Source organism: Muntiacus reevesi, chromosome 20, assembly GCF_963930625.1.
Source record: "Muntiacus reevesi chromosome 20, mMunRee1.1, whole genome shotgun sequence".
In the NCBI taxonomy this organism is placed as follows: domain Eukaryota; kingdom Metazoa; phylum Chordata; class Mammalia; order Artiodactyla; family Cervidae; genus Muntiacus; species Muntiacus reevesi.
Window position 1 is genome coordinate 19,453,969 of NC_089268.1, and position 21,581 is coordinate 19,475,549.

The following is a 21,581-nucleotide window of genomic DNA, read 5'->3' on the forward strand; positions in this document are numbered from 1 at the left end:
GTTATATGAGCACTCCCAACATCTGTTTCTGATGGTGTCCTGTTTTTGGAGCGCGGAAACGGGGCTGTGAACATCAATAAATACGTGAGCTCTCCGGGCCGGCGGCTCCCGCCTTTCACGGCCCCCTCCCTTATTTTGGACCGTGACGTCACGGTGGGCGGGCGGGCGGGCGGTGGCAGGTGCGCGGCCGACAGGCATCCTCCTTTAAGGCGGAGGGATCCGGGGGCGGGCAGCTGAGCTGTGCTTCGCCTTATATAAAGCGATTGGGGGCACACAGCCGTTCTCTTGAGTCACCCCCGTGCAGCCTTCTTGAGGCAAGTGAGCCTGAGGCAGCCATTGCCCATTCGGTGTTCTCTAGTACCTGTAATTCTTATCTTTGAAGGTAAGGTTCCGGCCTTATCTGGGCTTTTCAGGTAGCTTGTTCTTTCGCGTAGCTTTCGGCCCATCCGTCCTTTCCGAGACCTACATCTTGTTTTGGGGCGGCTTCTGGCGTAACGCTCCCATTTCTTCTCTTGGGGGGGGGGGGTGGGAGCGAGCTCTTAATTAGACACTTTTCTACTGTTGGCGGCGGGGCTGCTTTTCCGCAGCTATTAAGCGTCGTTTTTTGGGGCCGCAGAATGGGGCGGAGGGGTAGGCACTGCACGTGGTGGCCGCGCCGGCCCGGGACGCTGCCATGTTTGCCTCTCCACTTCCGGACGCGGCTACGGGGCCCGGGAGGGTCCCCGAGCGGGGCGGGTGGGCGCGCCCGCTGTGACTCAGCAAGGCTGCTCATGACCAGGTTGTGCCAATTCTTTTGTAGGACGCAATTTTTTTTTTTAAAGTCCTTTTGTTCGGGGCTTTTCCGTGAGGGTCTGCGGCAAGCTCCGTTTTCGGTCGCCGGCGGCGTATATCGTGCTTCCTCCATCCTTCCAGATCTTTCCTGCGTCTCGGTGGAGGAGGGGCTGGCGAGCGGAGGGGGAAGGCTCTGGGATTCGTGGGCACGTCCCTTCCCCCCGCCCCTCTCCGAGAGCTGAGATTGTTCTGGAAGCTTGTGGAGCCCGGCGCCCCGCCCTGGTGCCCGGATGCTGGGGCGAAGGGAGGCTGCGCGGTGGCGCCCCCTCCTCGCGTGGTCGACGCATGTCCAGCCGTGACGAGAGTCGGCCCGCAGACTAAGGCCACCATCTTAGTGTTTGGTTGGTCTTGAGTTTCAGTCACGTGTGCTGAGGGGTCACGACGGAGCCCTTGCTTTATCGGTTCTTTGTCTTAATAGCCCACCTGGATGGGCATCCCGCCAATCTCGAGTTAGCTGTTTCTATGGGACAGCTCCCTACGGGAGGCAGCAGTACCACATTATCTCTTTGGAGTTATCTAATGGGAGGACAGTTTTAAATCATTGCCCTTTAATGTGAAACTAGTTACCTTTAAGATAGAACTATAGTCAGTAATTTGCGTATTTAAATTTGTGTGGCTCTACCTCAAGCGTTCGAGATACCTGGGTTGGAGTGCCTAACCAATGAACTAGATTGTGCTGATCTATGATCACTTAACGGCAGTTTGGCTTCAAAATACAAGAAATATTAACGCAATTTGTTCAACGTGTTAGGCGCGCCCCTCCCCACATTGTTTCTAAGATGCTGCCTGAAATTGATAGAGGGGGAGGATTTTCCAGGCTTAGTACCCAGCTCAAAGCAGCTTGAGTAGAGTCTGTATTGTGGCTGAGGGTGAACTTGAGGAGTCTTAAATTCTTGTTTTATTTTAGATGCCTGAGGAAGTGCACCATGGAGAGGAGGAGGTGGAGACATTTGCCTTCCAGGCAGAAATTGCCCAACTCATGTCTCTTATTATCAACACCTTCTATTCCAACAAGGAAATTTTTCTTCGGGAGTTGATCAGTAATGCTTCTGATGTGAGTGCCTTGAATGTCTTCATTGATACTGGTTTTTTGTTTTTCAAGTACTCCAAGAGAGGGAAAGTGGGAGTGGTTTGGCATTTTGTGGTGTTTACTGATAAAGGGGATATAAACTTAACTGTCGTTCCAAAAACTATTGCCTTGCTCTCTGTGGATAGATGGGGTACTGTAACCCACTGGATGTCATTCTCAACCTACAAGCTAAAGGGGTAATCGGAATTAGGGTGTTTGGAGAATTTAAAAAACTTTCTTTTGGGTGAAATGGCATTTGAGGAAGCAGAATTGTAAAATTGCAATCTTGTACTTTCAGGCGTTGGACAAGATTCGCTATGAGAGCCTGACAGACCCTTCCAAATTGGACAGTGGTAAAGAGCTGAAAATTGACATCATCCCAAACCCCCAGGAGCGTACTCTGACTCTGGTAGACACGGGCATTGGCATGACCAAAGCTGATCTTGTAAATAATTTGGGAACCATTGCCAAGTCTGGCACTAAAGCGTTTATGGAGGCTCTTCAGGTACGTGGTTGGTTAGGCACACCCCATTTATATTATTGGTGTTTGCTTTGCCATTTCTTTGAAACTTGAGTTTGACATTTTTAAACATTTTGGCAGGCTGGTGCAGACATCTCCATGATTGGGCAATTTGGTGTGGGCTTCTACTCTGCCTACCTAGTGGCAGAGAAAGTGGTTGTGATCACAAAGCACAACGATGATGAACAGTATGCTTGGGAGTCTTCTGCTGGGGGTTCCTTCACTGTCCGTGCTGACCATGGTGAGTTAGCATTCCTGTTACGGTGTCTGGGGAAACAGAAATGAAGATCTTGAACTGTATGTGTAAAGCAGTCACAGTTCTGCGTTTCTTTAGTTCCTTACACTCTGTTCTGGTTAATTTTTTCTAGGTGAACCTATTGGCCGTGGTACCAAAGTGATTCTCCACCTGAAGGAAGACCAGACAGAGTACTTAGAAGAGAGGCGGGTCAAAGAAGTGGTAAAGAAGCACTCACAGTTCATAGGCTATCCCATCACACTTTATGTGAGTATGGACTGGTAACTGCTGCTTTAGAGAATTGCATGGACTTTGGGGGTTTTTTTTTTTTTTTGCTTTTTTGTACTCTTGACACTGTCATCTTTGATACTTCTAGCTGGAGAAAGAACGTGAGAAGGAAATCAGTGATGATGAGGCTGAAGAAGAGAAAGGTGAGAAAGAAGAGGAAGATAAAGATGATGAAGAGAAGCCTAAGATTGAAGATGTGGGCTCAGACGAGGAGGATGATAGTGGCAAAGATAAGAAAAAGAAAACAAAGAAGATAAAGGAGAAGTACATTGATCAGGAAGAACTGAACAAGACCAAGCCCATCTGGACCAGGAACCCTGATGACATCACCCAGGAGGAATATGGCGAGTTCTATAAGAGTCTTACCAATGACTGGGAAGATCACTTGGCAGTGAAGGTAAGACGTCTTGCTTGTTGGCTCAATAGGAGGAGCTGATATGGACAAATGGAACTTTTGGTAACTGGTTGGTAGCTGGGAACTATGAATGCTACGCGTTTTATTTGCTAATGGACCCTTCCAGGGTGGAGAAATGACATCTTCCCCTGTGACCTCACTGTCTCTGGCAGCTTTACCCACCTGAAGTCTTTGACCCAAAGATTATACAGTGCTTGTACCATATAGGATTCATTTAGGGCATTAGGGCTTAAATTTTCTTTACAGGGATAGGAAGATTTTTGTTTCAAATAACTGGACATTTTGGTATTGGGACAAAAAGTCACTCTTGTCTTGAAGTACATAGTTGGCTTATCTTGGATTTCTTTCAGCACTTCTCTGTAGAAGGTCAATTGGAATTCAGAGCACTGCTGTTCATCCCCCGTCGGGCTCCTTTTGACCTCTTCGAGAACAAAAAGAAAAAGAACAACATCAAACTGTATGTCCGCCGTGTCTTCATCATGGACAGCTGTGATGAATTGATTCCGGAATATCTCAGTAAGTTATCTTTTTGCCCTAATGTCGTTCGTTTCAGCGTTCTCAGGGGGACTGGAGTTCTTATCTTAGATTAAAGAGCTTCTGCAACCTAACAAGGGAAGGTTTGGTGAGAAAATCAGTCCTTTTGTTAAATCCAGATGACCTTATATACCTGTTATCTTTATCCCCGCCACTCCTGTATCTTTAAAACCCAGCTTCCATATTTGATTTCAGACTTCATCCGTGGGGTGGTTGACTCTGAAGACCTTCCTCTGAACATCTCCCGAGAAATGCTCCAGCAGAGCAAAATCTTGAAGGTTATTCGTAAGAACATTGTTAAGAAGTGCCTTGAGCTCTTCTCTGAGCTAGCAGAAGACAAGGAGAACTACAAGAAATTCTATGAGGCATTCTCTAAAAACCTGAAGGTAAGCAGGAAGTATTTGCTTAATTATAATGGATTTTTTTTTTCTTTAATTCACTTGGAGGATAAGAAGTTACTTCTTAACAAAATTATTTTTTCCCCACCCATAAAGCTTGGAATCCACGAGGACTCCACTAACCGGCGACGCCTTTCTGAGCTGCTGCGCTATCACACGTCCCAGTCTGGAGACGAGATGACTTCTCTCTCAGAATATGTGTCTCGCATGAAGGAGACCCAGAAGTCCATCTATTACATCACTGGTGCGTTGGAACCTGGGTCTAATCAAAGCCTTTTTTAAGAGGTGTGGGGAGAACACTCAAGGGTCTTGGGGAACTGGCAGGATATGAGGCATTTTGGCCTTTGAGTCACACTGAATAATCCTACAGGTGAGAGCAAAGAACAGGTTGCCAACTCTGCGTTTGTGGAACGCGTGCGGAAGCGGGGCTTTGAGGTGGTGTACATGACGGAGCCCATCGATGAGTACTGTGTGCAGCAGCTCAAGGAGTTTGATGGGAAGAGTCTGGTCTCCGTGACCAAGGAGGGCCTGGAGCTGCCTGAGGACGAGGAGGAGAAGAAGAAGATGGAAGAGAGCAAGGCCAAGTTTGAGAACCTCTGCAAACTCATGAAAGAGATCTTGGATAAGAAGGTGGAGAAGGTAAGCCATTATGAAGCTAAGTTACCTTGTAAGAGATGCCTTCAGAGAGGTTTCCTTCCATCTTTGGCTGCTACAGTCAGTGGTTTAGGCAGCCTGATTGGTTCAGTGCCGTTCTACTTTTTGTTCTCTTAAGGTTGGTGTTTCTATAGAATTTGCCAAAGATGACACATTTTTCCCCTGAAGAGTAGAGGTAACCATCTTTGCCTTGCGGTGGTAATTTGATTCAATGTAACAAGTTTTTGTGACTGCCCTCAGGTGACGATCTCCAACAGGCTCGTGTCTTCACCCTGCTGCATTGTGACGAGCACCTATGGCTGGACAGCCAACATGGAGCGTATAATGAAAGCCCAGGCGCTTCGGGACAACTCGACCATGGGCTACATGATGGCCAAAAAGCACCTGGAGATCAATCCTGACCACCCCATCGTGGAGACCCTGCGGCAGAAGGCAGAGGCGGACAAAAACGACAAGGCTGTCAAGGACCTGGTGGTGCTGCTGTTTGAAACTGCACTGCTCTCCTCTGGCTTCTCGCTTGAGGATCCGCAGACCCACTCCAACCGCATCTACCGCATGATAAAGCTTGGCCTGGGTGAGTACGCGTGTCCTCTCAAGTAGCAAGGGGTGTCAGGCAGTTTTGAAGACTTTTGTCTGAAGTGGTTTCTTTCCTGCTCTTAGGCATTGATGAAGATGAGGTGACGGCAGAGGAGCCCAGTGCTGCTGTTCCTGATGAGATTCCCCCCCTTGAGGGTGACGAGGACGCCTCTCGCATGGAAGAAGTAGATTAGGAGTTTCTCCCTGCAGACTGCTCCCTCTGTATAGCTTCCCCATGGCTCCCGAAGCAGCAGCCCCAGTGGCTCTGGCCCATGTGGTTCCCTCTGCTGATGTCTAGTGGTTTTTCTTTCTTTCCTTCTAAGGCAGGATACATGGGCCTCAAGCCCTATCCCTTTCCACGTTTGACATGGGGTTTGAATGTTGTGTTTTGTTTATTTTGTTCTGAAATTAAAGTATTGAAAATAAAGAAGATGCAGGTTTTTTACACAGTTCTGCTCTCGTAGATTTAAGTATATACAGTGCTGCGTTTGGAGTTACCATGTATGTATCTCCTCACAAATCTTAACCTGCCATCATTCTTGAGTACGGGTAACATGGTACATACCTGCCATCATCCTGAGTGTAGATAACACGTTACATAAAGTGAAAGTTGAAGTTGCTCAGCCATGTCCACTCAAGTTTTGTCTGACTCTTGAGACCCCTGTGGATTATACAGTCCATGGAATTCTCAAGGCCAGAATATTGGAGTGGGTATCTGTTCCCTTCTCCAGGGGATCTTCCCAACCCGGGTCTCTTGCATTGCATGCAGATTCTTTTTATCAGCTGAGCCACCAGGGAAGCCCAATTATGGTACATGAGAAGACATTAAAACCACCACAGGTAAATTTAGAAGTCATAAAAACAAAATGAGCTGTAGTCAAAAGTGGAAGGAAATAATTGCAAATGATGCAACGAACATAGGCTAAATTTCGAAAATGGCTCGTTCAACTCAGTCCAGTCAAAAAATCGGCAAAGAACAGACATTTCTCTTAAGACATAGGTGTCCAGTAGATACATGAAAAGATGTTCAAAATGCTAATTTGAGAAATGTAAACCAAAATGATGTACTACCACACATGGGTCTGAAGAGCCATCGTTTGAAAGCTGCACTCACATGCTGGATGGAACCTTCCTATGCTGTGGATGGGACTGGATTCTGTTGGCCCAAACTTGGTGCAGCCACAGTGGAAAACGAGGTTCCTCAGAAAACTAAAAATGGCAGTCCCACTCTGGGACGTAACATCCAGAAAAAACATCCAAATAAAAAACCTACACCCCTGTGTTCACAGCAGCACTAGTAACAGTCGAGTGGACACGTGGTCATTGACAGGTGAAGATGTACACATATACAGTGAACTCCTCAACTGTTAATGTGATGCAACTGGAAGTTATACTAACAGGGAAGACAAATACCACTTGGTAACCACCTACGTGGGATAATGTAGAAAATGCAACAAATCTCTGAATCAAATCATGAACAGACAGGTGGTTGAGATGGTGACAGAGTAGGGCGCTGGGGTCAGCTGGCCTAAGTTTTCCTATGTAGAAGTCCTCCAGAGAACTACATTCAGTATCCTGTTATAAACCATAGTGGAAAAAAGACTGTGAAACAATCACTGCTGTGCAGCAGAAATTAACACTGAATTAGCTACAATTGTTTAAAAATGATGAACACTGAAGGTGAGTGGTATATTGGTAAAGAACCCACCTGCCAATGCAGGAGACAGTAAGAAACCTGGATCCAATCCCTGGGTCGGGAAGATCCCCTGGAGAAGGGAATGGCAACCCATTCTAGCATTGTTGCTTGGAGAATTACATGGACAGAAGAACCTGGTGGGCTATGGTCCATAGGGTCACAGAATTGAACATAACTGAAGCAACTTAGCACATAACACTTTCAAAAGTCCCTTTCCTAAGCTTACCATATACAGAGGATCTTTCACTCAAAATTTGAGTTTACTATGGTAGTACAAAACCATACATTCAGTACTTTGTGAGTTTTGATCTTTTCCTGGGCTGACAGTATACCTTCACTGGTGTTGCTGGGCATTGAGCAGCAGTTTCCAGTCAGCCACCAAGCCACAAACAAGGACAAAGAAATGGTACATGTTAACAACCACTGGTTTTTTTTTTTTTCACTTTAAGTATTTAAACAAGTTAAACATTTGACACTTGTAAAACAGCAATTGTAGGCTGTTCTGAGCTAATGGAAGTTTTAGGTATCTGAAGTTCAAAGTTTGTAGTCAACCAAAACACAGGACCAAACCCACTGCAGCAATTTAATTTAATAAAATAAATCATAAGAGCAAAAGTTATTATTTCCAAAGTACCAAAACCTGCAACTGGTTTGTAGGGCAGAGCCTAGGGATCCAGGAGCAGGGGGCTGGTGGTGCCGGGCAGGATTCCCAACCCCTCGCCCAGCACAGCACCATCGCTCACTCTCTCTCCTGGGAAAGCAGCATCGGGAGCCTACACCTGTGCCTCTCACCAGAGTAAGAAATGCATGTCTCGGTGTCTGAAAGGGTGGTAGTCAGGGCAGGGCACGAGCAGAGCCTCCAGGGCAAGACTTCGGGGAACCGGAGAAGGGGGGGTTTCGGAAGGCACCTCCACCTTCTCAGTCCCCCACTGTTCTCTCCACCCTGAGAAGAACTCTGCCCACTGGAGGCTGGGTGACTTAAGGCAACGGGGAAGGCCGCCTCCTGGGCTCCCTGCCCCCTGCTGCAGCGCTGGTAGAGAAACCTGCATTTTGCCCTGGAGCCAGCTGCCTCCGAGAAGTGACAGTAGGAGAGAAAAACTGGTACAGTGAGCGGGCCCTAGTCATCCCTTGGGTCCTTAAACCTTCTGCACAGATGACTCGACTGGCATGGCCTTCTTCCCCCGCTGCTTTAGACGGCCCCTGGCATAGACCCGGAGGAAGAGGGCAGCAAAGACCACAGCCACTCCCAAGCCCCCCACCACAGTGACAGTGTGGCCGTAGAGGAGGCAGGAGAGGAGGATGGCAAAGGCCTGGCGGAGGGTCATGATGATGGTGAAGACGGCAGCCCCAAACTGCCCAATGGTGTAGAAAATGAAGAGCTGGCCACACGCAGAGCAGATGGACAGCAGCAGGGTGTGCGCTGCGAACTCGCTGTGTCGCCCCATGAAGCGGATGCCCTCCAGGAGGGCCCCCTGCTCTAGCAGGGAGCCCACCGTGAAGAGGCAGGAGAAGAGGTTGACCCCAAACATCATCTGCACCGATGACATCTTATAGGCGAACAGGGCGTCCTGCCAGTTGGAGGTGAAGCTGTCGAAGGCAATGTAGCCTGCCAACAGGATGAGGCCTGAGAGCGTGGTGGCCGGCGAGCTGTGTGGCTCCGGTCCGCTGGACAGCAGGAACATGCTGACCCCGATGGAGATGAGGCCAGCCGTCAGATATTCCCAGTGCTCATAGCTGCGCCGAGACACCAGTTTTCCCATCAGCATAACGGGGATCACCTTGGAGGCCTTGGCCAGCACCTGGGTGGGGAAGCTGACGAACTTGAGAGCTTCATACTGGCACCAGCTGCTGAGCACATTCGACAGGCTGGCAAAGGAGTACCGGTACATGGGTGCCCCATGCCGGGGCTGCTTGCATAAGATGCAGTAGACGCCAGCCACCATCAGGGCCAGGATGCGGTTCATGAGCACCAGGAACTGAGAGTCGGAGAAGCGCTCGCCTGGCGATGTGGCTGTGGCCCCATAGCTGCGGGTCATCACTCTTTCCTGCAGCACTCCCCACGTCAGATAAGACACCTTGGCAGGGCAGGGCAGAGACATCGGAGAAGATACACAAGAGAAGGAAACAGCAGGCAGGCCCCAAAGCATCCCGACCACCTCCTCCTTTCTCAGGATGATGTTGAAAATGATTAAAATGGACACCGTAACTCTCTGTAGTAACAAGTTACTTGCCTCTTCTCTCCCAAACCTGGACTCACCTTGTTGAGAATCAAGTGTGTGTGAAACACAATGATTAATGCTTTAAGACTGACCAGACCCTGTTTGTCCCCACAGTGGGGTATGTCAGAGCTGACTCCATCCCAAGTATTTTCTTCTCTATTTTCAACCAATTCCAGGGGCCTAGACTTTTTAACAAAGATCGGACACCCATGAGTCCAACTTAGCATACAAGGCGGAAACAGAAGTGCCCACTCCAACATGCCATGGGGTCAGCGTCTCAGTGTCCCTCTTACATATAGTAGAGGGGGAAGGGAAAAATCCCAGAGGGTGAGAAAATAGGAAAGAAAAGACAGTGTTTCCTCCAACCACCCCTAAGATGATGGTATGCCTCTGGTAGAACACACAAACACAGCCACCAGCCAACTGCTGGGACTGATGGGGTGAGCACACTGGCTCCTCGGGGACCCCACCCAGGGAAAGAGGCAGAGCCCACCTACCTACCTGGAGTCCCGAGGCACAGAACAGCAGCTTCAGGGCCTGCCAAGTGGGACTGGTCTCCACTGGCTCTGCCCGGGCAGCCAGGGGAACCTCATCCGGGGCCTTGGGCTCATTGCCAAACACACACGTTTTCACCAGGGGGAAGCAAAGACCCCTACCTGGAGAAAGTGCACAAGGTGAAACCGAAACTTTTCCTGGCACTTCATCTTCCCCACTGCCGCCAGCCCGCCCTGCTTCGTGTGTCAAAGCCCATTCCCTTTGCACTGCCGGCCAACTCTCCTAATTTTTAATCTAGAGCAAGCACACTTCCCCCACCCTTTCCCCACACACCTGTTTCCAGGTAATTCTTCCGCCTGAAGTACTGCACCAGCAGGTAGCCAGGTACCATAAAGCTTGCATAGCCAGCCGCGTTCACCAAAAAGCGGAAGAACCAGAGCTGTGTCCACGACTCCGGAGGGGCTTCGGGGTTCTTCTCCCCACCTGCCCTCAGGGAGGGCAGCGCAGCCAGCACCACCACTGCCCACCACCTGCGGGCACCAAGATCAGAGTACAGCTCCTCACCCTCTGGGCCCTCCAGAGGGGACGACACTGGAGAAGGGCCCGGAGCCTCCTCCCCGCCCCCCTCAGTTGCAGCCCAGCACGGACAAAGAGCCTCTCTCTCTCCCGGGTGGGGGGAGGGTGGAGGGCGGCGCGGACCAGGCTGGGCTCCCTCCGTCCTCAAGAGCGGACCCGCCCCTCCGGCCACACAGGTTCCCTCTGTTCCCTCCAGCGCCCGCCGGCCGCTCCGGTTAGAGGCGCGGCGCCCCCCGATCCCGCCCTCGGAGCTCCCAAAGATCCAGGGTCCCTCCCGCGACTTCTCTCCCGACCCTCCTGGAGCACCCGAGAAGCACAAGGCCACGGCGCGTCCCCACCCGCGCCAGCTCCGGGCGGCGCTAGGCCGGCCACCCGCCCGGGAGCTGGGACCCCGCCCGGCCCCCCGCGCGCGCGGAGGATCGGCGGTCACGTGTCGCGGGGCTCGGTCACGTGGGCTCGCCGCTCCCCCCCACCCCCTAGTCCCCACCTGGGGTCCATGGTCCCAGCTGCGTGGGGCGGAGGGGGGGCCGGGGACTGCGGGGCCCCGGGCCGCGCGCTCCCTCCGCTCCCACAGTGGCCTCCAGGAGCCGCCGGCCAGCGGAAGTGCAACGCTCTTCCCGCCTCCCTCCCGCGGCCCCCCCTCCGCCCCCGGCCGCGACCATGCAGCGCCCCGGGCCGCCGCTGGGCCATAGCGCCCCCTGGCGGCCCGGCGGCAGACGAGGCTCGGCGCGCGGGAGCCCGGTGCCACCTCCGCTTCGTCATCGCCCGCAGCCCTGTCCACCGGCCTGGAGGTGGCGGTGACCACTGCCGTCCTAGGGACGCGGAGATGGAGGTTCTGCATTCCAAGTATATACCCGTTATGTTACCGTTTTAACATTCCCCCTTATGTTACCGCTTCCCCGTTTTCTGGCAGGAAGATGTCTACTTGCTTTGGGGGCTTGGGTCGGTCCTGCCCCCCCCATCCCCGTGACCTTTGAGGACGTGCATGACCTGTCCCCCGTGTACCTCGCCCACTCACCCATTCCCTGCAGATTCCTACTGGCTTGCTCCCGGTTCTACTAATTCACCAAAAAACCTTTCCCCAGGGAAGCTCTCCCCTGTCCCCTCCTGCAGCTTCCCAAGTGGCTCAGTGGTAAAGAATCCACCTGCCAATGCAAGTCGAGACACAGGAGATGCAGGTTCGATCTCTGGCTCAGGAAGATCTCCTGGAGGAGGAAATGGCAACCCACTCCAGCATTCTTGCCTGGAGAATCCCATGGAAAGGAGCCTGGTGGGCTACAGTACATGGGTCACAAAGAGTCAGACACGACTGAGCAACTGAGGACATGTCCCCTACTCAGGCCTCCCCTGACCACCAAGTATGGCTCTCCACCCAGTCCATCGTTCTCCCTCCCATGAGCTTCTCCTTCTATTGCAACTTGCAATTACATATTTAGATGTTTATGATTTTAATATCTGTCTCACTCACTAGACTATAATCTCTAAATGGTCAGAAACTGTATTGCTTTATTCCCCAAATTCTATCACAGCATACGCCTGACCTAATAGATGCCTCAAACATGTGGAATGAGAGAAAAAAGCATACAAAGCCACGCTCCCTCGTGTACTCTTCACAGACTAGCCCTTCTCCCCAGGCTCTTCCAGGGCCGTGATGAGGCTCCCACTTGCATCTTCTCACTCCTCTTTCTCTTCCTCCATCCTCTGCATTTCCACAGAAAGGGCAAAGAGTCTGGGCTGAACAGAGAGGGCTGAGGACCATCAGCCTCCCTACCCTCCCTGGCAAGGCCCTACACTGCTCAAGTACCAATTTCCTTCTCTCTGCCTTCACCACAAGGTCACAGGACAGGTCGGTCTAGAAATCCCCAGTGCACACATGCACGCACGCACACACACGCAAACAACTGGGGGTGGGGGTGGGAGTTAAAAGTTTCTGCCTTTTTAGTGTCATGTTATTGAAACTTCCCCTTCCCCAGAAGTTCAGGGCCTTCTGTGTGAAGTCTTTAAGCAACAGTGTTTCAGAGTCCTCCTCGGCAGAGAGCTGGAACCCTTTGGGGCCCTGCTCACTCACAGTTCAGTATCTCTCCTCATTTGGAAGAGTCCATGTTGTCTTAACTGGTTGGCAGCTTCAGGCTGACCCCATGTGGGAGAGACGAGAGCCCTGCCATCTTCGACAGAGGCCAACAGGCTTCGCCCACGCTGCCTGGGGCTTTGAGGAATCGTCTATCCACTCCGAAGCTCTTCCTTCCAGACTGGCTCTCTCACTTGGGATGGTTCCTCTCAGCTCAAGACTGTGCTGGCCCCAGGCTCTGGCCTTAGCAGTTCCCAGGACACACGGCCTGGGCCCAGACTGCAGCAGCTGTGGCTCCAGCTTCCAGATGGGAAGAAGGGGAGCATCCGGGGTCCGAGAGTGTGTCCCGGCTTCAGTCAGCACACAGCAGTGGCTTCCCGGAGATCTTCAGGTCGTCAAAGGGCAACAGGGCAAAGGGCTGAGGAAAGGAATGGAGAGAAACAAGATCAGGGCCGGTGGACAGAGGCGGCAGTGGGGGAAGGAAGCTGGGAGACCCATTAGGCCCTTTCCTCCCCAACAAGTGATCCCTGAAGGACATCAGGGAGCAAATCTTCCTACTAATCCCCAAAACAGCAGTCCCTCTGGGCAACTGGGGCCTGTTTTGGCTTTCGTTTTGGGAGCAGAGAGTGTCGAGAGAGGGCACTCACAAAACATTTTGAATTATTTTTTACATCAATATTTAAAAATGGGAAAAATTCTACACAAACTCTAGGTTTTATCTCTCTTAAAAAAAATCCAAGATCTGGAAATTCTGGGTCCATCTTCCTCTGCTGCAAGAATCTGCTGAAGCTGAGTTGAGCGAGTGACCCTCAGAAAAAAAGACTGGTTTCCCGCAGGCCCCAGCACCTGGCTGTCTTACACCCAGCCCGCTTTAGCTGCATGGCTCCTGTAGGAGTCCCAAATTCGGGCCCCGGGTCCTGAGAACACAGGCTGAGAGAGTGGCAGAGTCATGGATTACAACCCCAGGCTCCTAACTCCTTGGCCCTTTCAGCTGTGATAGCTCCTGTCTCCAGTAGGGATGTGGGAGGCCCTGGACAGCAGAGCTGAGTGTCTGCCTCTTACATCCTCAGCCAGGTCCTGGGGAGTCTCATCCTCCACGTTTCGCAGCAGGGAGTCAGCACCTGCCTCGCACAGGGTGGACGAGATGCTGCTGAGGCCCCGGCCTGCCGCCAGGTGCAGGGGCGTGCAGCCATTGAGCATGCGGGCGTCCACCCGGGCGCCTGCCTGGAGGAGGAACTGCACCAGACCCCGCTCCTGGGTCTCCACGGCCAGGTGCAGCGCTGTCTTCCCACTCGTGCCCTCCTGCGGGGGGAGAAGGATGTCAGCCAAGGCCCTCAGAGGGGGCATGCCTCTAAGAAGAGGGGCCCCGTGCCTGGGCCCTGGGCCCGGCAGCTCTCTGATGGGCCATCTCACCTGCACATCAATGTCAGCTCCGTTCTGAAGCAGCAGTTCCATGAGTGGCCGGTTCCTCTGCAGGGTGGCGATGTGGAGACAGGCCAGACCTGAGATGGGGAGGATGGGGTGAAGGTGGGGGCTGCATCTGCCAGCTCGCTCTCCCTTTCCTCAGGGACCTCCCTTACCCCTCAGCCCCAAGGGACCCCCCGCCCTGTCCCTGCCTACTCAGTGCCTCTGATCACAAGACTGTTAAAACACAAACCCAAAAAACCCCTCCAAAGTCTGGGGGGAAAGGAACTCAAAGTTTCCACCTTTTCAGTCATGTTATTGAAACTTTCACGCTTCGGGAGTCAGGTTGCTGAGTGACACCCCCCCCACCATACACACACCCTCCCCCACCACATACTGTCCTCCCCTGTCCGCGCGCACACACAGTCTTTTTGTAAAACTCTACCCACCTTCGGGACCCTTCTAAAAGTCACCTTCCTCAGAGCTCTAGGGACCCTCAAGCCCCCAGCCCCTCCCCGGGGGCCTCCTCCTTCCATAAGCCCCCCTAGTCTTTGTGCTAGCTCTCTTCTTGAGAACTCGATGCAAATTCACATCCTTCATCTCTTTCAAGTCTCTGTTCAAATGTCCCTGCTCCATGAGGGTTCTACCTGACCACTCTGTTTAAAAATCCCATCAAGCCCGCCCCCCCCCCCCCTTAAGCCCCCTCACCTGGCTCTCCTGTCCCCAGGCAGCAGTGACTGCCTGTTAATCTGCCAGAGAACTCATTTCTTATGTTTATTGCTTGTCTCAGACACTCTTGTTTTACTCACAAACGCAGGTCTGGCTCCTACAATAACGTCTGGTACAGAGAAAGTTCTCAGTACCTTTTTGTTAAATGGATTAAGGAGTTTATCTAATCTCTATCAAACTGAATATCTTTTTTCTTTTTTTATAATTTTATCTATTGATTTGTTTTTGGCTGGGCCAGGGTCTTCGTTGTTGCACGGGCTTTTCTCTAGTTGTAGTGAACAGGGGTTACTCTACTAGTTACAGAGCTACAGCTTCTTATCGTGGTGGCTTCTCTTGTTGCAGAGCACAGACTCTAGGGCACACGGACTTCAGAAGTTGTGGCACATGGGCTCAACAGTTGCAGTTCCCAGGCTCTAAAGCATAGTCTCAGTAGTTGGTGCTCTTGGGCTTAGTTGTTCCACAACATATGGGATCTTCCCAGATCAGGGATCGAACCCGTGTCTCCTGCACTGGCAGGAGGATTCTTTATCACTGAGCCACCAAGGAAGCCCCCCAAACTGTACATCTTGAGGGCAAAGTTGAGCTCTCTGCTTAGCATATAATAGGTTCTCCATAAATTCTAACCAGAAACCATTCATTCATTCACTCCTTCATTCAACAAAGGTATTCTGAGTACCTGTGTGCTTAGAACTGGAGATGTATCAATAGACAAGCTGTGGCCCTCCCTTCCCTGAGAGTGGGGTCCCCATCTCCTGTCCCTTCCTCCTCCCATGGGCCCTAAGGCCACCTGTACCTTGCCAGTTTTGCAGCTGGAGGTCCAAGGAGTGAGGTGGTCCTCTGCCCGGCTCTGGCTGCCCCTCCAGTAGGCAGCGGGCACAGGCCAGGTGTTGGCGCTGGCAGGCCACATGCAGGGCTGTGTCACCATGTCGGTCCTGCAGCACCCGGCTGGCCCCCTTCAGCACCAGGGCCCGAACTGCACCTGGCTGGTCCAGATGTACAGCCAGATGGAGTGCTGTCTGCAGGCACAAAGAGAGGGTCACAGGGTGGCTGCAACGTGCTGCAACCTCTGGGAACCTGCTGGGTGGGCATGGGAATTGCCAGCAGCCAGCCCCTTCTTTGAGGAATGCTTATAAAGGCTATGGCCCTGGTCTTCCTTCTGTTATCCCCTATCAAACCCTCGGGGCCCCAATTCTGGAGGTAGAGTGAGGCAAGTGGCCCCCCGCTACTCTTTAAGTCCCCTTAGCACCACCCCACCCCCCACCCCTGGCCCCGGAGAAAGAACAGAGTTGGGGCAGGGAGGGACAGGGTATGATGGTGATGGTGGGAGCAGAATCTTCTGGGGAAGCCTGTTATCCTAGGTGAGGGGCTGAGGTCTCAGCAGGAGGCTCTGCCCAGCACACTCCTCCTTGAATGCTCCCTGCAGACATCATGTCCTGTATTAACACCTTCCCTGGTCGCTTCCCACAGACAGTGGTTCCCACAGCAGCTGGTATGTGTCTCGGTCACCACTCTTGTCACCGTGCTGTGTCATTAGCTGTTGACATGAATCCTCTAGCCCAGGCTCGAGCACCTTGTGGGCAGAGTCTGTTTCCTACTTGTCTCTCTGTCCGCAGCTTCTTGCCCAGTGTCTGGCATATGGTTCCCCGAGGGAGCAGCCAAAGGGTGCTTTCTGGTGGCTGGGGATGGCTGCTGGGGCAGACATAGGTTACCTGGTCAGCCCACCAGCTCCACCCACCTGGTAAAGGTTGTTCTGAATGTCCAGGACCTCCTGGGGCAGTAGAGCCAGGCAATACAGCAGCACAGCGGGGGCCTCGTGAATCACCGCCAGGTGGATCAGCCTGGGAAGCAGAGGCAAGGTGCGGGGTCAGGGCTCAGGCCAGACAGAGTGGGCCGGGGTTCTGGGGTTAGAAGGAACCCATCAATGTCTAAGTTGGCACCCAGAGGGTAGGTGCAGGAAGTGAGAGTTTGGGCCAGGAAGTGAGGGTTGCTGCGGGAAGCCAGGATCCCGAGGGTGGAAGCTCCAAGTTCCCATCTCTGGCCTTTGGGAGGGTCTTGGCTGAGTGAGAACGTGGGCAGGGTGCTGACGGGACAAGGTCCTTCCTGTCCACCCTGCCCACACTCCGCTCCCCTCTGGCCCCCTGGGGCCCCCACCAGGCAGCTGCAGCTCAAAGCCAAACTGAAAGCGCTGGGGTAGCACAGAGGTGGTTTCCAGGGCTGGGCTCCCCACCTCTGCCCCCCTCAGTGGGGGGGCAGAGAGGGCAGGGGTGGGGTCACCCGCTGTCCCCTCATGAACACCTCCCGAAAGAGAGGAGACAGAAGCTCTTGGAAGAGGAGCAAGGAGACAGAGCAGCACCCTCTCCTGCTGCCCTCCACGGGCCAGCCAGAGGGCCATTCTTCAGACAGCAGGTCCGGGACAGGGCCTGACCCAGGGCCCCGCTCCTGCATGCGCCTCTGAGAGGAGGACTGTGCAGTGCAGAAAATGTGCGCTTGGGGTGGGGGATAAAGAGCCCTAACCTGGGGCGGCCAGGAGGGGAAGTTCCAGCCCTGGGGTTTCCCCACATCAGGTGGGGAAAATGAAAGCCAGAGCCGGAGGGTCTAGGTCGGGGCGGGCAGCTGCTGGGGCATTTGTCAGGGGGAAGCCTGGCTGAAAGGCCCGTCTGGGCTGGGGAGGGGGCTGCTTGGGGCAGGAGGGGGGGCGGGCTTTGGTGGCTGGCGAGGCCCAGGAGAGAGTGACGGAGGGAGGGAGGGAGGAACCGCGCTGGAAATCCCCTCGGCCAGGGCCTGCTCTCTGGTCACATTCCTGCAGCCACCTCCCTCTCTCCCTCAGTCTCCCTCCTCCCACTTCCTCTTCCCATTTCCATATGTCCACAGCCCAGACACCTCCAGAGGGAAGAAAGCGCCCTCTCCTCTCAGGGAACCCCCTGGGGGGTCTTGACACCTCCCTCCCCCCCTCCCCCCCCCCCCCCCGCCCCCAGGTCTAGATTCCACATCTGTCTCTAACTAGAGGCAATTAAAGCTGGGACTGAGAGGCTAAGCAAGGGGGGGGCAGGGCAGAAGCCTCCACTCCATGGGTCAAAGGTCAACCACAGGTATTCTGCACAGAGCCCGCACAATCTTGGTTGTGAGCCTGAGAGCTGGTGATCTCTAGGCACAGAGGACAAAAAGGTCTAGGGTCACCCAGTGGGTCCAGAGTCTGTCTCTGTCAGAGGCCACCCAGGACCTTTGCATCTCCAAAAAAGCAGATCAAGACAGAGCTCCTGCCTCCTCATCCAGTTTCATTCCAACATCCCAGGTCCAGGACCCTAGCCCCCCACCACTCTGCTTCCCATCCCCAAATCCCAGCCACCCCCTCTCTCGTCAGTCTTTTCTTCCTGAAGGGCGAATCCTCACCTGGCCAGCCCCTACCACACAACTGCCTCTTACTCCAACTGCCCCTCTGACCCCCCCCCCTCCCAGCCCCGTCTCCACCAAGCTCCACCTGGGCCTGGGGAGGAAGGATGAAGTGAAGGGGTCACATAGGACAGTGAGGGGGATTTGTAGAGCTCAGGAGGTGGAGAGTGTCGGTAAGGCTGACTCTAGCCCTCACTTCCCCTTTCTCAACAGAGGAGGAAGTTAGCTAGGGTAGCCAGCCGCCTGTCTGTCTGCTGGGGCAAGAGTGCCCCAGCCTGGCTCACTTACTCCACAGGCCAGCTTCAGCCATGCACCCTGGCAGCACGTCGGACCCCAGCTTCCTGGGCCCACTGGCAGCCTGTGACTGGCCCCTCTTGTTCTTTGAGACAGGGCATTCTGAGGTCAGAGGCCGGGAATCCCAGATATTAAGCAAACAAGGATGCCCTGTCCCCCAGCAAGAAAAACAAAACAAAACAAAACTAGGCTGGTCAGGGGAATTTTCTCTTCCCCGGGATGGGTTACTGGTAGATTTCCAAGATGCTAGCTGGGGTTCCAGGTGCCTGGTAAGGGCCCTGCCAAAAGGTGGGGCAGACAGACGATGCCAGGTCCTCTGGACTGGGTCTGGCTACAGCTCAAAAGTGGGTTGAGAGTTCGGTTTGAAAGAGAGAGTGGGGACCGCCCCTTCCAGAGCTGGTGCCTTTAGGGATCCTCACAAAGGGAATGCCCGGCCTGTTGCCCGGCTCCTGGGGAAGGCCCCGAGTTAGCATCGGAAAGGAGGAAGGGGTCCTCTCTTACCCTAGCCCCCATACTCACGTGTCTCCATCCTCGGAAATGTACGTGAGTGCTTCCAGCTGCTGAGGGCTCAGAGCCCCGGCGGCGGGGAGCGGTGAGTCTGGAACTGCGTCCTCGGTCCTGGGGTCCCCCGATAAGGACAGGGGCTCGGTGAGCGATGAGGAGCCGTAGGTGGAGTCAGCGCGCTCCCCGTCCGTGTCTTCCTTCTCCTCTGGCTCCTTGGCGGTTCCCGGAGGATGAATCCAGGGCTGGGGGCCCCCGCCGTCTGAGGGCCCCGAGACTGGGCGCGGGGTGGACTCGGGCAGGGAGCGCAGGGAGCGCAGAGACTCGATGCCCGAGTCATACTGGCTCTCATCGGTCTCGTCCGGCCCCTTCCGCGCCTCCGACATCCCCGCGGCGCCGGCCCGCCGGGCCCGGTCCCAGCAGGATCCGACTCCTCGCCGCCTTTCCGGGTTGCAGGTCCGCCTCGCAGAGCGGGTGCGGGACCCGAAATGGCCTCCTTCCCGGGCTGCTGGGCGGCCTGCGGCGGTCGGCGAGAAGCGTGGACGAGGCTCGGCGCGCCGCCGGGGTCCACGGCAGCCGCTACTCGGGGCAGCTGGGCAGCCCAGTCAGAAGCGCTCGCTCGCCCCGCCCTCAGGCCCCGCCCCCGGCAGGAGCCGCGCTTCCGGACGGAGGCCCCGCCCTTCGGAATCCCCCTTACCCCGCCCTCTGCATTGGCTCCGAGTCAGGGGTTCCCCGGTCCTGACTCACTCTTGCGTTAACTCACCCATTCATTCATTCATCCAACCGTCCATTCATTCACTCTTTCCCCCTCCCTTCATTCCATGTATTAATGCCATGCATTCTTTCTTTCCTTCCTTCACTTCCTCTGTTTTCTTCACTCATTTTCCCATTCATTCATTTATTCTTTCGTTTAAGAGGAATATATGTTAATCGTCTGCACAAGCTGGGCGTCTTCTGGGGAGGGCACGTGGGAGGTGGGACGGGGAAGCGTTGCTACCTGTCCCCGGCCCACTACTCTCAATTTCCCTTGCTCTTCCCGGAGACAAAGGGGAGACCCATGTCTTTAAAGGAGTTCTCCCTTTGGGTTTTCAGATTTTTCAGATCACATAGAATTGGACATGAGGATGTGCTTTTTGCAAGTGGTTTTTCTGCTGAAAAGACTGTGGTCTAAAAAAGCAGAGTGGTCATTCCTCACAGGGATAAAATACTAGTCTCAGACAGTAACAGCATCTGGTTGGGCAAGTGTAGTTCCTCATGGTGGGGCCAGGATGGGGAGGCCCCAGACATTCTGGACAGCGTTCTGCTGAGGTCCCCTTGGCAGCCTCAGCCCTAGTACCAGCACGTCTTTCCCCCTTTCCCATCCCTACTTTCCCTGGTCCTAGCCTCAGGAGGCTGTAGGCAAATCCCACCCACGTGGTGAGCCCCAAATCAGCTGCCCAATATTTATCCCCTACCCCAAGTTCCAGAAATGCTCTTAGAAAAATCACCTCTAAGAAAACATCTCCCTTTCCCAACTCTGGCTTTGGAGGAAGGAAGCTGGGGTGTGAACACAGAGCTACTAACCAGGTTCCCTCCCACCCTCCCCATAAAACCTCATTCTATTCATCCATTTGATAGACATGTAAGGAGCTTCTTCTATATGCCTGACATTGTTCTCTCTGCTGGAAGCAAAACGGAGGCTCACAGTAACAGTAATAACCAACAACTACCACCCCCCCAAACAAACAAACAAACAATGTCCCACGGTTCCAGTCTTCAAAACCCCCTAACAGTTACAACACAGAATGATTGGGCTAAGACAGGAGTGAGAACAGGATGCTGGAGGGGCACAGCATGGGGCCAACTACCCAATGGGGTGAGCGGTAGAGGAGGTTCCATTTGAACTGGAAATGGGAAGGGAAGAGGGCTGGGGAGAAGTATCTTGTCTCTGTTCGGGAAGGGGGTAAGTGGAGGGAGAAGGGAGCGGGGAGGACAGACAGGAGGAGGTGACCCACTGTTCTCCACCCCCCACTGAAGGCCGGAGTGGGGAGGATGTACTGAGCATGAGAGGGTTAGGAGCCATGAGGGGAAAGCCCAAGGAAAATGAGGCATCTCCTTCCCTTGGGGTCATTGTGATTTCAGACATCCTCAACTTCCTCCCCGACCCGTTCCTCTCCCAATCTCAAAGGCTGCAGCAAAAATACAGACCTTAACCACTTGGGTTCAAAATCATCTCCATTTTAAAGGTGGGAAGCTGAGGCTCACAAAGGTGAGTTGACATGCCCAAGGTCAAACAATCTGAAAGTGTAGGGCTGTGTTCTCCTGTTCCTCATACAAAACTTTAAAAATGTTTTCAGTGAGGGACTTCCCTGGTAGTCCAGGGCTTAAGACTTTCAGCTGCCAGTTCAGGGGGGCTCAAGTTCGATTCCTTGTCAAGGAACTAGATCCTGCATGCCACAACTAAGCCCCAGGGCCGGTGCAGCCAAATAAAAACAAACAATGTTTTCAGTGAGTTTCTTTCCTTCATGAAGGTCTAAGAAGTTGGGGGCATCCAAGCCCTTTGCAAGGACACAAGAACTCAAGGGTGTGCAGGGAGCACATCTGTTATACCCACAGGCTGATTTTAAGGAAAAACTTACCCCATTAACCTAGCCAGAAACCTACCCGTGTCTGGCTCTAAACCCTAATGGGTATGTGGCAGCCCCTTTTC

The 21,581-nt window shown here is 53.6% G+C and overlaps 3 protein-coding genes across 4 annotated transcripts; 1 reads left to right on the forward strand and 2 right to left on the reverse strand.

The window, feature by feature from the left end:
• Positions 1 to 249: 249 nt before the first annotated feature.
• Positions 250 to 5,969, forward strand: HSP90AB1 (heat shock protein 90 alpha family class B member 1). The gene is made up of 12 exons (XM_065911917.1): positions 250 to 382; positions 1,739 to 1,885; positions 2,199 to 2,405; positions 2,502 to 2,661; positions 2,789 to 2,922; positions 3,032 to 3,340; positions 3,709 to 3,874; positions 4,088 to 4,278; positions 4,387 to 4,534; positions 4,661 to 4,929; positions 5,185 to 5,518; positions 5,605 to 5,969. The coding sequence occupies exons 2-12, from the start codon at positions 1,739 to 1,741 to the stop codon at positions 5,712 to 5,714; spliced, it is 2,175 nt and encodes a 724-aa protein (XP_065767989.1). The 5' UTR covers positions 250 to 382; the 3' UTR covers positions 5,715 to 5,969.
• A 1,816-nt stretch (positions 5,970 to 7,785) lies between these two features.
• On the reverse strand, positions 7,786 to 11,112 carry SLC35B2 (solute carrier family 35 member B2). Of its 2 annotated transcripts, XM_065911918.1 has the most exons (4): positions 10,994 to 11,112; positions 10,264 to 10,460; positions 9,937 to 10,091; positions 7,786 to 9,291 (listed from the first exon to the last, which is right to left on the reverse strand). In XM_065911918.1, exons 1-4 carry the CDS (start codon positions 11,002 to 11,004, stop codon positions 8,353 to 8,355), a joined length of 1,302 nt encoding a protein of 433 aa, XP_065767990.1. In that variant the 5' UTR covers positions 11,005 to 11,112; the 3' UTR covers positions 7,786 to 8,352. The 2 variants fall into 2 exon arrangements, with proteins under 2 accessions (XP_065767990.1, XP_065767991.1); XM_065911919.1 differs by lacking the exons at positions 10,264 to 10,460; positions 10,994 to 11,112 and having other exon boundaries at positions 9,933 to 10,062.
• An 867-nt stretch (positions 11,113 to 11,979) lies between these two features.
• Positions 11,980 to 19,515, reverse strand: NFKBIE (NFKB inhibitor epsilon). Its single transcript, XM_065912493.1, has 6 exons — positions 18,911 to 19,515; positions 16,443 to 16,545; positions 15,501 to 15,723; positions 13,988 to 14,076; positions 13,637 to 13,876; positions 11,980 to 12,992 (listed from the first exon to the last, which is right to left on the reverse strand). Exons 1-6 carry the CDS (start codon positions 19,276 to 19,278, stop codon positions 12,927 to 12,929), a joined length of 1,089 nt encoding a protein of 362 aa, XP_065768565.1. The 5' UTR covers positions 19,279 to 19,515; the 3' UTR covers positions 11,980 to 12,926.
• Positions 19,516 to 21,581: the final 2,066 nt, after the last annotated feature.

Coding starts and splice junctions, on each gene's coding strand:
- HSP90AB1 (XM_065911917.1), top strand. CDS start 1,739: ATGCCTGAGGAAGTGCACCATGGAGAGGAGGAGGTGGAGACATTTGCC. Junction 3,341..3,708: donor AAGATCACTTGGCAGTGAAG/GTAAGACGTCTT, acceptor GATTTCTTTCAG/CACTTCTCTGTAGAAGGTCA. Junction 4,535..4,660: donor GTCCATCTATTACATCACTG/GTGCGTTGGAAC, acceptor ATAATCCTACAG/GTGAGAGCAAAGAACAGGTT.
- SLC35B2 (XM_065911918.1), bottom strand. Junction 10,092..10,263: donor GAAGAATTACCTGGAAACAG/GTGTGTGGGGAA, acceptor CACTTTCTCCAG/GTAGGGGTCTTTGCTTCCCC. Junction 9,292..9,936: donor TCTGTGCCTCGGGACTCCAG/GTAGGTAGGTGG, acceptor TGCCCTGCCAAG/GTGTCTTATCTGACGTGGGG.
- NFKBIE (XM_065912493.1), bottom strand. CDS start 19,278: ATGTCGGAGGCGCGGAAGGGGCCGGACGAGACCGATGAGAGCCAGTAT. Junction 16,546..18,910: donor ATTTCCGAGGATGGAGACAC/GTGAGTATGGGG, acceptor TCTGCTTCCCAG/GCTGATCCACCTGGCGGTGA. Junction 13,877..13,987: donor GAGCTGACATTGATGTGCAG/GTGAGATGGCCC, acceptor CTCCCCCCGCAG/GAGGGCACGAGTGGGAAGAC.